Genomic DNA, 15,053 nt, shown 5'->3' on the forward strand with positions numbered 1-15,053 from the left:
CTGGTTTACAAAGGAGAGAGAATATGAGGAAAAGGAGTTCAGAGAGGAGGAAGAGGAGACGACAGAAACAAAGGAACGAGCAAGCAAAAACTAGTGTTCTGTTGGGTTTGATTTGCATCGAGTGCCAGAACTAGTAAATGTGTGAGGGCAGATGTCACCGCTGAGGGAGGCAGGGAGAGGGGTGCATGCTCTCCCCTGCTGCGATGGCACTTCCAACTTTCAGCAAATCTTCGGTAAAGGCTTTTCCTGGGAAAAGTGTGAATTAGCTGAGTGCTCAGGCACTGTTTGAGTCCCTCTGCATCTCTAATCCTTGCAGAGGCACCTGCAAAATCGAGCAGAGGGGGTGACTTGTCCCTCTGCCGAGCTGCTGTCGTCCCCTGTGAGCACACTCAGCCTGCCAAATCAGGCATGTTGGTGTAAATGGCCTCCCTGACTTAAGATAACAGTGTTTATCATTGTTTAAATATCTTTATCTCAAAAGCAAACAGAGATATTACTGAGAAGACAGTGGGTGCTGCAGGGCGGGTGCCTGTAGGAAACTGATGCTCCAGTACAGGGGAGTTAATTGATAAAATCTTGGAGCTGCAGCAGCATCTTGAGAGCACCAAGGGCATATGGGATGTTGCTCCCATTCCATCTCTTCCAAAATAGTGCCTCTAGCAAAGAAAAAAAAAAAGATGAGTTTGGAGAGTTACGCTCTGAAGTGCTTATCTAATCCTTGGGACAAACTTAGCAGGTAACAGGCAGCGTCCAGCCTGCACTGGTTAAGAGGAAAAAATGCCTCAAACTAATTTCGGTGATTATCTCACCCCGTGAAGCATGGTTAATTTGAGGGTCCAGGGGGTTTAGTCTCGCATCAAGTCCAATTTGGTGTTTCCACTAGCGGCAGAGGTGGTGGAAGTGGGGGGGGAACCCCCCTCGTGCTTCCAACGGCATCAAGCTGGGAGCAGCACTGAGTTCTAGGGAAGGCAGGAGTGGGGTATTGGGAAAGAATTGTGGTGGGTTGGAGGAAAGGTTGGAAAATTGCTCTCTTTTTTTGGTAAAGGCAGGTGCTGACTGCAACACTGAGCTGCGTAAATACAGGGGGAGAGCAATGGGCTCTGGAGGAACAACCTGGGGCTTCTGGTGCTTCAAGAAACAAAGATGTGTCACCAGCATCGCTCCTGTGAAAAACACAAATGTCACATCCGGCTGGATGAAGAGTCGTGTGTAAGAGGCACAAAGCTCCCCTTGCGCTCGATGCTCACGAGGTTGCAGCTGCGATATTGTCTCCTGTTTGTCGACAGCTTCCTCAGAATCTAAATATGACCATGGCCCTATGGTTATTTCCTAATGTGGATGAGTAACAGTGCTGCAGGACTGACCTATGAGAAAAGCTGGAACAAAGCAGGGCTGAACCTGTGCATGTTGTGCGAATAAAAGATGAAATACCAGGCTAGCGTTGCTGCCTTGGCCATCAAGAAAAAGAACTTGGTGGTAGTGGTAACGAAGCACCTGACTAGGTTATCTGCAACAGCATGTCTTGGTGGAGATGATCATCAGTTGGGAAAGGCACCGCTAGATTTTGGGGCAGCTGAGCCAGTCTGCGTGCAAGGGAGAGGGCCTCAGTGTGTTGTGTGAAGACCGAGCCGAAATTCGGAGCAGTGCCAATGGCTGCATGGGAGCAAGCGGTCTGTATCCAATTAAAAATTGGAGCAGCTCCTCTGTGGAGACCAAGGAAAAGCTTTTCTTCTCCCTGAGGAGGTGGGCTGGAGGGCGAGGACGCTGCTGGGAAGGAGCTGAGGCGTCCCAGCAGCTCAGCTCACCCCGCCTCGCTCTGCAAAGCTGGGGGCTATAGAAATATGGTTTATTGCTTGAAGCAGTGAGACAAAAGCAGAGGACTGCAAGCACTTCATGCAGCACCCAGCATCTGAGTGCCTTCCTGGTAAAATGCTTAAAACGTGGCAATAAGGGAATTTCCACCGAGCCTGTGCTGAGGGAGAGGGGCTGCAGTTGGAATGAGCTGCTGGGGTGACTGCACGGGCAGAGCTGTCCCCACGCACACAGAAATACCTCTTCCTTGTTTAGCTTGCTGCGTGGGCACAGTGAGCGTGGGGCTCTTTGTTATTAAATGCTTATTTAACGGCGGGTTATGCAGGATGTTAAAATCCACGGTTAGGAGGAGGTTTCCCGTGAGCACGACATGCTCGGCAGAAGGACGTGGGCTGCTGCTCATCAAAAAGCGAGTCTCCAGAGAGGTCCCAAGGGTGTGGGAAGGAAAAGGGAGGTGTAACCCAGCTCCACTGCTCCCCTCTGTCCTTGTCCTGCGACGGATGGAGGAGCAGAGCCAGCTCTCACGCTGGCTTAGCTCTTCAAATAACTTCCATTAAGCCAAATGGCTGCCAAGCACAGGCTGGATTTTGCTAGCTTTTGTGTTTAAGTGTTCCCAGCTGTGCGGCCCCTGGGTGCCAGCACAAAACCACTTTCCCAAGCACCGTGTCCCAGCATGACACTTGAACGCAAGAAGAGCAGGCATTCTAGCTGACCTTCCCCTTCATCTCCTTGCCCTCCTCTCTACCTGGACGAGGCAGCTGCAGGTTGGTGGCTGCGGTGGGCTCCAGCTTGCTCACGGGGCTCTGGTAGCTCCTGGTGTGGGTAGGACGGCTGGTGCCATCCCCAGAAGAAAGGTGGGTGCTGTGAGCTGGCCTGGTGAGATCCTGCTGCTGGGGAAATGCTGAGGGCACCTGAAAAGCTGTGGCTGCTGAGCTGGTGGTGGACCTGTGTCCCATTGTTGATGCCAACCCAACACCTGAATAGGTAAACCAACACCTAGATAGGTATTTTTTTATTGTGAAATTGAGCTCTGGCTGCCGGGGTGGAGGAGACCATGCCATTACCAAGACGCTGCTCTGACGGAGGCTGTGTGTTTGCAAACGTGGGTTTGAGCTGATCCGGCAGCGAATTCAGAATCCAGCTTATTGTCCTGGGAGGAACTTGCAGATCCCATCCATGACAGGATCAGCCATTGTAGATCCTGCTTCAGGGACGAGATCACTCCTGCAGGAGTGCCCGCTTCTCTCCATCCCCGTGAAGACAGCCTGGAGCCACGATGGAGCACGATGTGCCAAATCCCAGCCCCGAAGCGGAGGCCCTGTGCTGAAAGGGCAGGAGCTGCAGCCAGCCCACAACACACTAAACCCAGCATTTTTGTACCCCTAAAATGTCATTTTTCTGCCCCTGGCTGGCAGTCATTATTCAGTATTTTGGTGGGGTTTTCTCCCCAATTTTTTTCAAGTTTTCGGGGTTTTTTTGAGCAACTATTCAATATTTTTTCTTCCTTGTTCCACATGTGGCCCCAGCCCTCCTCTGAGCACTGGTTCCTCACAGCCTTTCCTACTATGCCCTTCATCACCGGGGCAGCCAAGAGCTTCTCAGGCTTTTAGCAACTCTCCCTTTACCCCTCTGAGGAGGGCGGCACTACGAGCTCCATTTTATGAGCGGGAACTGAGAGATTTTGGGCAAAAAACCAGATACCCACTGCGCCCCTGCGGGGCAGGGCTGCCTTCCCAGAGGCACTGAGCGTGCTGAGGGCACCACTCCTTGCGTCCCCTGCCCCCAGCGCCGGCTCAGCAGTTTGGCAGTGCTGTCCTGCACGGCTGATGGGCTGTGGGGGCCACCGTGGGCCCGTGATGGCGGCTGGGGGCCGTGATGGGGCCTGAGGACCACGATAACGCCGGGGGCCATGATGGCGCCTCAACCTCTCGAGGGAACGACGGGCGGGGCGGAGCCACGGGAGGCGATGGGGCGGGGTCAGGATAAACCACGCCTCTTCGCCCCGAGGGGGCGCGGCGCGGTGACGTCAGCAGGCGCGCTGATTTGCATACGGCGTGCGTATCGCTGGGTGGGCGGGTCGGCTGCGCCGGAGGTGGCGGATCCAAGATGGCGCCGTGCGGACGTGTCCGGAGCCGCTGCCCGGGCCCGGCGCTCCTCCTGCTCCTGGCGCTGGCGGCGCGGCCACCGGCGGCGGCGGCGGGCGGCCCTCCTCCCGTGGGCCCGGCCGCTGGCGGCAACCTGGTGTTAGCGGCGCAGGCGGGGGGGCCGGGCGCGGCGGGCCCGCGGGGTCCCCGCGGTGGCGGCGGTTCGGGCAGCGGGTGGAAGCTGTCGGAGGAGGCGGTGTGCCGGGAGGACGTGGTGCGGCTCTGCTCCAAGCACAGCTGGGCCAACAACCTCGCCGTGCTCGAGTGTCTGCAGGACGTCCGTGAGGTGAGGGCCGGGCTCTGCGCCGGGCCGGGCCTACCCGCGGTGGCGAACAAAGAGCGGGGCTCCGCGCCGCCCGCGCTCCTCGACCTCGCCGCCGCTCCTCAGGGGAGCGACCCCGGCCCGGGCCGCCCTTCTTTATTTATCTCATGATTTTTTATTTTATTTGGTTTAAAAAGCGGGGTTTACGTGCAGGCCGGTGCCGGCCGCGCTTCCCGCGCTGCGCCCCCGCCGCTGTGGAGCTTCGAGTGAGGGGGACGGGCCGGCTCGGGGGTGACGGTGAGGGCAGGGGGTCCCGGGAGCGGAGCCCCTTTCCTGCCGGCACCCCTTTTTATTGGCACCTCTGGGCTCTGCGCTGCCGCCCTGGGAGGAAGAGGTCTCGGGGGGATGGCTTTGTTTTGGCTTTGGTGCCTTACGGCGTTATTCGCTTCCAGGGGTCTGGGGGGAGCTGCCCGCGCAGTGCTGAGGAGAGGTGCCTGGCCGCTTGCAGTAGCGACCTGAGAAGATTATTATTAATTTTTTTTTTCCCCAGGTTCAGATTCCCACCCTCACATAGAGCTCTGCCGCAGAAGCGGTTGTTTTCCAGTGCGTGCATGAAACTAGATATGCAGCCTTTAGACGCGGCTTAGTTTACGTGGGGAGGTTGGCTGGGCAATCTGTGTTGTTCCCAAACATCTGTCGTGAGTCGTTTAAGTCTAGCTCAAGAAAAAAAACTGAGTTGCCACCTCAGAGTCTTTTCTAGCTCCTTCTCTTCATTCATTTTTTGGTGGTTTTTGCTCAGTTTGAATAAGCCTTTGGGGGAAGTGTCTTTGGTGAGCTGATTTGGTGTTGAGGTCTGTTTCGTTCTCAGCTTCTCTGCTGTGAAGTCCAGGATTGTCAGGTTAAGTCAGTTTTAATGGCGTTTTATGAAGTAGAAATGTGGTCAGGAAAAGCCTGTGCTCGTTTCTCATCAGTTATTGTAGAGACAGCAGATGGCAGTGACTTAATGGCTACTCTAATCAAGGGGAGTCTTGAACCAATAACTGTCAGTGATTACTTCCTGGCTTAAAATCCAAAAATAATTTAGATTTTTATCTAACTTCATGTTTTAATTTTGGGCAGGTAGTTTAGTAAGACGCTCACGGCAGGGTTTATAAGTGAGTCCTGATGCAACAGCTCTCACAGTTATAAAATGTTCTGATAACTTGCTTTATGAATAACTTCTCCCTTACTGTTTGTTCCACCTGCCTGGGAGTTTTTGGGCCCCCGTTACTGAGGCACCCTCTCTAAGAGAATCTCAGAAGTTGCACTTGCAGGAGGTGGCTCCCAAGCTACCAGCCTGCCAAAAAGGCAAGCTCTTGTTGTTCCTTTCTTTCCAGTTCCGGGGCCCCTCCCTTTTCTTTTCTTAGTTCCAGTACTTATTGGTTTTCTGCCATTTTAGCGAGGTGGACTTTTTTATCGTCTAGTTTATGAGCTTTCTGCTAGAGGAGTTTTGTAGTTTTACTGAGTTAGGTGGGCTCACGGGGGGGGGTGTGTGTGAATGCATGGGTAGGGGTCTGCAGGGACAAGCGAAGGGTGAAGGGATGCCTCACATCACACTTTGTTTTCAGCAAGTACAAGCTCTGACATTGTTTCTGCATATCTCATGAAAACTCCACTCTTGAATGTTATGTCTTGCTTGTGGTTTTCCTTTTCCCTTTTCAAAGCCAGCCTTCTTGTCAGTAGCTTGCTCGCTGTTGGTCTTATCTAGCTGTGATGCTGTCTGATATCTAGTGCTGAAGGTGAATCTTTTCCTGGGGTGACATCCCGGGCATCGATAGGACATCTTGGGGTCGTTTTGGATTGAATTATCACTCTGAAGGTGCCCGTCTGCAGCCTTGTCCTTATTTGTCTGTCAGCCTGTAAAGAGCCCTGTCAGCTGGTCTTAGACTCAACAGTTTGCCTGCCGTAACGCAGATGTGATGGGCTGTATCCTGGTGTAAAAACAACTTCCCAGAGTGCTGCTTTGAGAAATGAATTCAAATAACTGACTTTGAAGTGTCCCCACTGTTTAACTCTTGATATTTAGACTCTGAGTAAAAGTCATTAGTAATGTAAACGTTGGGGTGGCACATCGGGTGGTTGGGAACGGAGTCGGATGTTATCTCAGACATTTCCTTTGCATTGGAGGTGACAGCAGAGGAAATAAGGGACATATTAGCTGTTACTGTTGTTGATACAAGTTTTAATTTTGACCTTAGAGCATCTGGCAGCTTGTTTGGACAATACCAGAAAAGTGACAATTACATTTTAAAGTGGGTGGGGAAGTAGTCTGAAGTCATACAAACCCATTTAAAAAAAGTCAGGCTGTAGCGAATGGAAGATTTGAGGGAGTTGCCTCTGTGTGTGTGGTGGCGTCAGTGAGGACAGTATTTGGACACTGCTTCACTACAAGTAGCAGGTAAAATTTTTAGATGCAGTTAGGCTGCAGAAGCAGCCTTTGTTCCACAGGTCTTTACGATGATCTTACTTTTCTTGTAAGAAATGTTTGTGTAAAGTGGAGAAACTTTCAGTTTGAAACTGATTGAAATTATCCATTGATTGTTCTTAGTGTGATACAGAAAAGCTAGGACACTTTTAAATTTGAATAACCAGGAGAAACAACTACTTGAAACCTTCCTTTTGAGTCCATAAAGTATAGAGAAAAGACAAGAAGTGCTTGTTCTGGTAGTCAGTGTGAATGCGAGCATGTTATTTCAGTATCTGCTGATTTGTTAGTGTGGATGTCTTTTAAAGTAAGTCCTGCCTTGCTTTTGCTGGGTAGTCCTTCTGAGTCTAAAGAAACAGGAGTGCTGAGTCTGTGGTTGACTGGTACAGGAGCCTATCTTATAGGGTGAATGTTGAGAGAAGCTGTTTAGCACAGATAGTCAGTAAAGAATAGTTTGAAACAAAAGAAGAGAATAGAAAAAAGAGCAAACCAACCCAAACCCATAAATTTTAAAATTTTGGTTCGAGAGGTTACTTTTAGACTGTCAATTTAAAGTGTTATCAGCACAGGTATTTAAGGACTGCTTATTTTTTGAATTCTTTTTTAAAAAAAATCAGACCCCCAGACTGAGATCAAATAGGTTACCACTGATTTTCCACCAAGTCAATGAAATGCTTGATTGGCATAGTGCAGAGCCTGCTTCTGCAGGTGCAGAAGTCTTCTGCATTTCAGGTTGTTCAGCTGTTTGAAAGATGGAAATCAAGGGACAGTCATGCTTTTCCACTTTCATAGTGGAAGAATGGGAAGGATGCTCCTTAATTGGAGGCGGCAGTGGTCAGAGCCAGTCAGCTTAAATGTCTTTGGCTATAGTCAGAAAATAGAATCAAAAACATGGTTTAGTGCGTTTTCCAGGTGAATTAATGTCCTTCCAGTTAAAGTTATTTGTGCACTGCATATGTTACTGTTTTGGGTCACTTAAATTTTGTCATCGATTATTTTGTTATCCAAATAACTTTATGCCAGGATACAAAAAGAGTAGAACGGGGTGGTGTATACTTCTGTTTATCAAAAATGTGTTTTACGGTGTTTTTTTTCTGAAACAATCCTGGTTGCTAGCCTGTTTCTAGAGGCACTAAAGAGCTTGCATTTCACTCGACATAGTCTTTAAGCTCTTTTTTATGGGCTGCTTGTTAAACTAATTTTCATGGTGGTTATAGTATAAATAAACCCATGAAATATTAATATATTTGCTAGGTAAAAATTTTTGCATGATTAATGATGATTTGCATTTAAAGCGTGACTAAATTGTTGAATTTGAGGTAGGAAACATGAGCAGGTATGAAAATATCTTAACCAGTGTAGCTCTCTTCTGGCTTATTCGTGAGCATAATTTTAATGCTAAAACATACCTTAGGTCTGATTAATCAGTGAATTAACTTGGTGTCATAATTGTTCAGCTTTACTTGCATTGTGCTTGTAAAGATTATGTAATATTTAAAGCATTATACCCCTCTATATAACGCTAATGGATTATAGGCTAAACAATTTTTCTAAGATCAAATGGTCATGGTTAAATTGGGATTAGAGATCAAAGTTTTGGCCTCCCTCTACTTTCTTCATCCTGAATGGTTCCATTTCTTTGGTAGTACCTTTATGATAGGGGCAGTATAATTGAGCCTGAATGCTCTGCTCTCTGGGGAAAAATAAGGTGCTCTCAATGTTGAGGATTGGGTTAAGAACAAAACAAGTTCATCTTAAAGCTGTGTATTTTAAGAATAGTGCTTTTGTTGTTGTTTCAGATGCGTAGTCAGTGTGAAAGGCCAGAAAATTCATTTGATGTGATTTACAGATTAGGAAGTGTGTAACATTTGACAGTCTGGCAACTGGCACATTTCTTCCATATAAATGTTTTATTCCTCTGTATGTACCTGAGCTCCTTAAGTGGTCTGATAAAATACTGCCAGTGAAATTACCTGCGTTTTAAAATTATAGGTGGAAAAGAGAACCTGGGTGGTAACGCATGCTTGGAGTCTTCATCTCTTTTGGTAATACTGTAGTTGTAGGAAAGATCATGTGTGCTCCGTCCCTGTGCTTGTTCTCTAGTTTTTCTGCTTTCTTGGTAAAGGGACTGGAAATGTGAAGGCTCTCCTGAAGCTTTTTGGTTGCACTGAGGTGGATAAGTATAATCTGTCACAGGAGCTCGATTTATTTTATTTTTCCCCTTTTACCTCTGTAATTTATTGAGTTGCAGGATGAAGGTTTTGTTTTGACTCAACATGCGACATTATCTCATATTTGAGCACGTACTCGTGTTATTCCCGTCTCTTGCAGCTTTCCCATGCACAAGTGGAGGCTGGCATTTAAAGTACCTTTTTTGAGATGTCTGGGCTGTGGCAGCAAATGACTGTTTACCTGTCCAGAGCTGTGAGTAATTGAGGGCTGTGGGTTAAACATAGTGTGGGGGTGCGCTAGTTTTTAGGAAATGCAAATAGTGAAGACACTGTTTACTGAGTTGGCTATCTCCTTCAGTGCTTATAGTTTGGTTTTTGTCCCACAAAACCTCTGTGCATTCTCCCTGGCTTTCAGGTGAACTGTTTTGAATGGGAACTGCTTTTTTTTTCTCAGGGTGGTAAGTATGTAGTTGTGGGATGGAGGCTGTTCTGGTTCTCTGATCATTGCTATTGCAAAGGAGTAGGCAGTTAGTATTCTGGTGATGCTCTTACAGTGCCTACAGCATTATCATCTGGTTCAGATATCAACACACAAAGGGATTTTTTTTTTTTAAATGCAATGATCAGAAACCTGGAAAATGTACCTTAAGCTTTGCCAAGGGCTTTGCTTACACCTTCCCTTTTTTCTAAGGGATATTGACCCTGGTGATGATTCAAAGCCACCAGTACAGGGCACCGGAGTTTAAGAACTCTTACATCCTTAAGGGGCGGAAAAATAAAAGAGAATTCTTACCTGTAATTAAAGTTGAGCTAACTTAAAGTAAAAATGTGTTACAATTTTAGAGAGGTTAAGTTAATTATTGGGTTGTATCTGGATGCTAGACTCTGTATGAGTTGAAGCCTGTACATATGTATTAGAAATTTCCAGATACCCTTCTGTCTCAAGCTGAATTTAACAAAGAATTTACAGTGGTTTGTGGCAGATGCAGATTAATTTGAATGGTTAAGACTGGTCCCTCCTGCTTCTAAAATTCATAAAATGGAAGCTGGATCTATCAAAGTCAATGAAAGGGAATGGTTGGACCTAGGAGGAGGGGATTGAGATGATTAAGTTTTGGGAAAAAACCCAACGTATTGGCAACAACAAAAGAAAATGATGGAGATGAGGCTGGACACTCTCTGAAGCTTTTTCTCCTGAGGCTTGGCTTCTTAAGTGAGATTAGCAACATTTTTGTTGTGAAGTTCTTGTTTTCCCTTGTTTTCAGATAGCGTAAGCCCAATTTCCTCCTGGCTTTTGTAGTTAAGTCTTAAAGTAAAATTCTAAATACATTTTAAAAGTCTTGATTTGTGTTTGGGTTGGTTACTTTGGCATCTGCCTTTGGCTTCATCTCAGGATGTAGCCATATTTAAAAGTACCCTTTTCATCTTACTAAAGCCATATGTGAGCTGACTAGAGGGTAAGATGGTCTCTCTCCTGCTAGGTCCTGGACTTACTGTCTTGTGAACAGAGCATTAAGCACAGGTTCTTAGTTCTCCACATCCTTAGCAATCTTAACTGCACCTCCGCTAATCCGAGAGAGTTATTTTTGTGGTTTTTTTGGGGGTGTATGTGGTGTGGTTTTTTAGTTTTGTGCTGTTCTTGGCATGCTGATACTTGTGGTAGCTGGTTATGCATCAGTTTGGCTTGGGATGTTTGGCTTAATAAAAGGGATTATCTTACAAGTCCGCTTTCTCTAGCGAGCTGGCGCTGCTGGCCTGCTGCAGCTCTGAATACCGAGGAGGAAAGGAATGGGAATACAAGGGGAGAAGCAAAGTTTGGTGCAGGCTGTGCAGCCTGGCCTTGGCTCAGGGTGAACTGAGAAAGCTGTGTTACGCAGAGGTCCAGTTACGGGGAGGTGATTTACTGAGCCAGATAGCTGAATATATTGAAAAGCAAAGACTTGGTCAGTTGTGACAGCAGGCAGGTACAGCTGGGTCGTGTTTTTCCCGCTTGCATCCCCTCCTCTCTCATCCTGGAGGAAAGGAGATCTCTTAGCTCCGGTGCTGCTTTGGGTTGCCAAAGTTGGGACGGAAGGATTTGAGGAAAGTTTATGCTAGGCAAATTATGTGCTGTCTTTATTTTCTAGTATAGTGATAATGTCTAGATGTTCTTTATAGTGCAGCTTTCCTGCATGTGAGCACCACTTTCTCAGTGGACTCTGCTTGTTTTAGTCTTTGGAAAACGTATGCTTACTTTTGAAAAAGCTTTGCAGTTATTCTTCCTAGTAGTAAGCCCCAAAGAACTGGATGAATAAAAGGTGTAGGTAATTGCCTTTTAATTTGAAATCTTGCCTCAAAATAGTGGGGTTTTTTTGATCTTCTGACTGATTTAGTTTAAAGGCCTGTGAAGTTGGTTGCTATGGCACTAAAAAAATTCAATTCTGTTAGCTGATCGTTTTTTGTCATCATGGGATAACTTTCATTTTCTGGATGTTCAGTTTCTCAGTATGCATAGCAGTGTGCTAGGTGAGGAGCAGAGGTCCTCCCTTCCCCAGGTACCAGCTTGTAATTGCAACCTCTCTTCATCGAGACAGCAGATGAAAACCCGTACTGTTCTACTCCTGAGCAGAGGTGGTGTTCGGAAAAGCTGTGTCCTGGCACGCTGGTGTCTGAATGTCTGCAGCTCCGAGCTGAGGAATTTCCTTCAGTATTTAGAGAGGCGTCTGTTTTCTCCATGCTGTCTTTTTGGGCTGTAGTGCCTGAGTTTTGGTTTTGTTCTGTTTTTTTTTTTTCCTTTGGATAAGGTATCTTGTAGCTCTTACAGCTTTGTGAGCTTAGATTTCATGTGTTTGCATTAGAGTGCATTACTTGGTTGTGATGTCTGAAATTTTGCCTTAATTCAAACTGTACATCTGATGTCTTTATTTTTGTCAGTGCTGTAATGTGTGTTACACATCTAATGTCTTTTTTTGCCAGGTAACAACATAGGGACAATTGAACATTAATCATGCAGGACAGGAATGTTTATTTGCTGCATTTGTTATTATTTGCATTTTTGCCTGAAAGAATGTTTAAGAACTGCTGAGGTGACAAAAAAGTATTATTTAATTTAATAAGTATTCATGGTTTCTCTACATGCCTGAAGTATTTACTCTTTTGCAGTTAGTGGTAGAACTGTGTGCTCTTCTGTAAAAACTTCTTGTAGTTTCCTTAATTTGATTCTCAGGAGTTTTGAGTCTCTTCTAGAGAATGCAGCTGGTTAAGTTGATATAATTAAGTACTTATATGTAACAGGGTAGGTTAATAACAAATAGCCGTTCCAGCCCTGCTATGCAAACTCATTCAGGCAAATGTGCTGTCTTTTGTTTAAAAAATAATGCCTAGCTTAATCTGGTGGCAAGTTTGCTGTCTAGATCTCTTCAGTCTTAATAGGAGGCTCAGCAGCCTTCATCATGCTCAGTAGTTTGCTAATTGAGACTTTCTTTTCTAGACTGTCCTGTTAGTGCAGGGTAAAATACTTTCCACCAAGTGAACTGCAAAAGAAACTCAGCAGAGCGTGCATTCTTCTAAGTGTTGAAGTAATTGCCCCACAAAAAGTTTTGATAGAATTAAAAAAAAAAAACAACAACCCAAAAAACCCCTCCAAACCTGCTTGGCTTGTAGACTTTCTGTAACAGTCCACGCTTGATTTGAGCTGAGTCAACTTTTGTTACACTGTTCTCAGCTGAGTTGAAATAAGATCAGGAAGAAACTTACAGTAAGCTCTTTCATTATCAAATTGATTTTTTTGCTTACATCACTGTCTCTGCGGCCTATCTACATATGTTGAAGAATCAGAAAAACTAATCACTTTCAACTAAAATCACTGCAACACCGCAGTTGCCATAATTTACAACATGAATTGTTCATGAGAGTGCAGTTCTTTAGCTGTGTTCATGGTGATTTAAATCAATATTAATGTGACCCTCTTAGTGCAGAATTCAGGCTAGTCAAAATCTGATCTCCATTGATAGAAGGTCCTGAGTAAATGCAGGTGCAGAGAACTGTTGATGGTGAGTTTTGTCAAGCATTTCATATTGCTATTCACGTATGCCAATGTGTTGACCCTGCTGGTTTATTTGATTGTTACTTTTGAACTGATGCTATAAGCACTGTATTTTTGGTGCTTCAATATTTGAGACAGGTGAGGGGTGAGATGCTGAGCCTCTCACTGTAACACAGGTATTCAAATTCATGACGACATCTCCCTTATCTTACTGAAGTCTGCAGAGTTGACTCTGTGTAAGCAACGAGCATGCTGATGCAGTCTTTCTTGCTGCCAGGCTTCGGACCGAAGGTTCAGCCTGCTTTTCAGTAACGTACATACGTTGCAACTAGTGTCATTAAAGAAATGTGGAAAAGTCTTTGAGTCGCGTGTTATAGTTGGCAACTGGAGCTGCATTCTTATTGAGTAGTGTAGAACAACATACAGGAAAATCTTTTTAGCCAGTGTGGAACTGGAGAAACTCAGTATGCCGCTTGGTATGGTTTGAATGGGAGATTTCTTATGGCAACCTTAATGATCCATTTTTTCTGCTTAGAACAGTGAGGTGAACTTTATGTGACTGCTTCTCAGGCAAGGATTCAGCAGGATAACAGGTCAATGGTTACCGGGGGGAAGTACACGTTAGAAAATACTTAACATGAGTTGCTGCTGGAAAACAGAGAGCTGTTTGAGTTGCTAGCTGCAGCTAGTCAAGATCTTATGAATGTAGTAATATCGCTTACTTTTTTAACTGAAGGCTTCCAGGCAGTGATCAGCAGCCATCTTCACTTATTTTGCTTCTGATTCATTGTATGAAGCAATGTTGTTTTTTAAAGCCAAAACTGAAAAAGCCAAAATGCTAGTTTATGGTGTAAGTCTTCCTTGCATTTTTATTAAACTGAGCACTGGAATGGGACTCCTGCGGTGAATGCTTGTCCTGTTTCTAGGAATGCCACTGATAACAGATAACAGTGTCGCCTGGGAAGGTGTGGTACCAGGGAACATCCTTTTCCCTCAACTGATTCATAGCTCTAAGGTGTATGCTTATTCTAATGTTACCATTAATAGCCTTAATTAGAAGTATATGTGCAAAATAGTAGTTGTAGGAGGGAGGTGATTTTGCACTTTCCTTGCAGAACACAAACAAAGCCTTGCTGTGTTTCATATTTTTGCTTCGTGACCTGTGCTTTAGCAGGCACCGAATGTATGGTGAACCGTCACTGGTAATAGTCTTGTCTCTCACCGCAGACGTAGCAGCAGTGTATAGGGTGGACTTTCCTGGAATAACACAGAGTTTGCTGTAGCCCAGGTACTTGGCAGTATGGTTTGTCTACATCAAACACGTGCTCTGACGCTACATCGGCTTCCTTTCTTTCCGCAGCTCACAAGTAAGGCCTACACAAAGGAGAAAAGCATACAGCAAGCCACAAACTACAGGGTTTTTTTGTTTCCCTCCCCTCCTCCAGATATTTGAGAACTCTTCCAGTGTCCTGTTGTATAAAACCGTAGTCTAAACTTGTTCTGCTAGTGAGAGTGCTGATGGAATTTAAATTCTTCTCTTTGTATGTCACCTCTTCCCAAAGTAATTTCCCCAAATACTTTCCTCCCTTGAGACGTTCCAGTGAAATTCATCATGACTTTGTGATGCCCTCAAAGATTATTTAATAAATGTTGTCTTCTAATGCCTAATTTACTCACTAGGGTTCACAGTATCTTAGAATACTTGCAAAAGGCATTTTCTGAAAGCTTTCTAAGAACACTGGAGAGCTCAGGTAGGCTGTGTGATGTTGACATGCAGCTGGGAGGAGTATCGAACTTGGATTTCTCTGTTGTGTAATTAAGAGGTGAGAATCAGTGCACCAGTCGGTTTATGTGCCGATGGTTGGCCCACCACAGCTGTATTATTCAGTGCATTGTCTGAAGTGGCTTAAGGTAAATGGAAATAGGCAAAAATCTTCCTGTGGCTTAGAGTTGTACATCATGAATAACTTTAAATAACATGGCAGCATATTGTTGCCATCTTAAAGTGATCTTTTGTCTGTTGGGAGATGGAGTTTGATCTCTGACTGTAATCACTTCTGCATTACTTAGTGGGACGGCTAATTTGGAATTGGGATCCTGTTTAGGAGATCAAAGTTTTGGCTTAAAAAAATAAAAAAAAAGCCCCTCTGTGAACCTAACATTGAGCCATTCAAGC

The 15,053-nt window shown here is 45.5% G+C and overlaps 1 protein-coding gene across 1 annotated transcript in view; it reads left to right on the forward strand.

Moving 5' to 3' along the window:
- Positions 1 to 3,881: 3,881 nt before the first annotated feature.
- The window catches only part of GLG1 (golgi glycoprotein 1), an 85,816-nt gene continuing 74,644 nt past the window's right edge, over positions 3,882 to 15,053 (forward strand). Inside the window, exon 1 of the mRNA XM_054840980.1 lies at positions 3,882 to 4,242. Coding sequence (XP_054696955.1) covers positions 3,919 to 4,242 — 324 coding nt within the window. The 5' untranslated portion in view covers positions 3,882 to 3,918. The remainder of the gene's footprint in view (positions 4,243 to 15,053) is intronic.

The sequence above is a fragment of the Grus americana genome, chromosome 13, assembly GCF_028858705.1.
Source record: "Grus americana isolate bGruAme1 chromosome 13, bGruAme1.mat, whole genome shotgun sequence".
NCBI lineage: Eukaryota > Metazoa > Chordata > Aves > Gruiformes > Gruidae > Grus > Grus americana.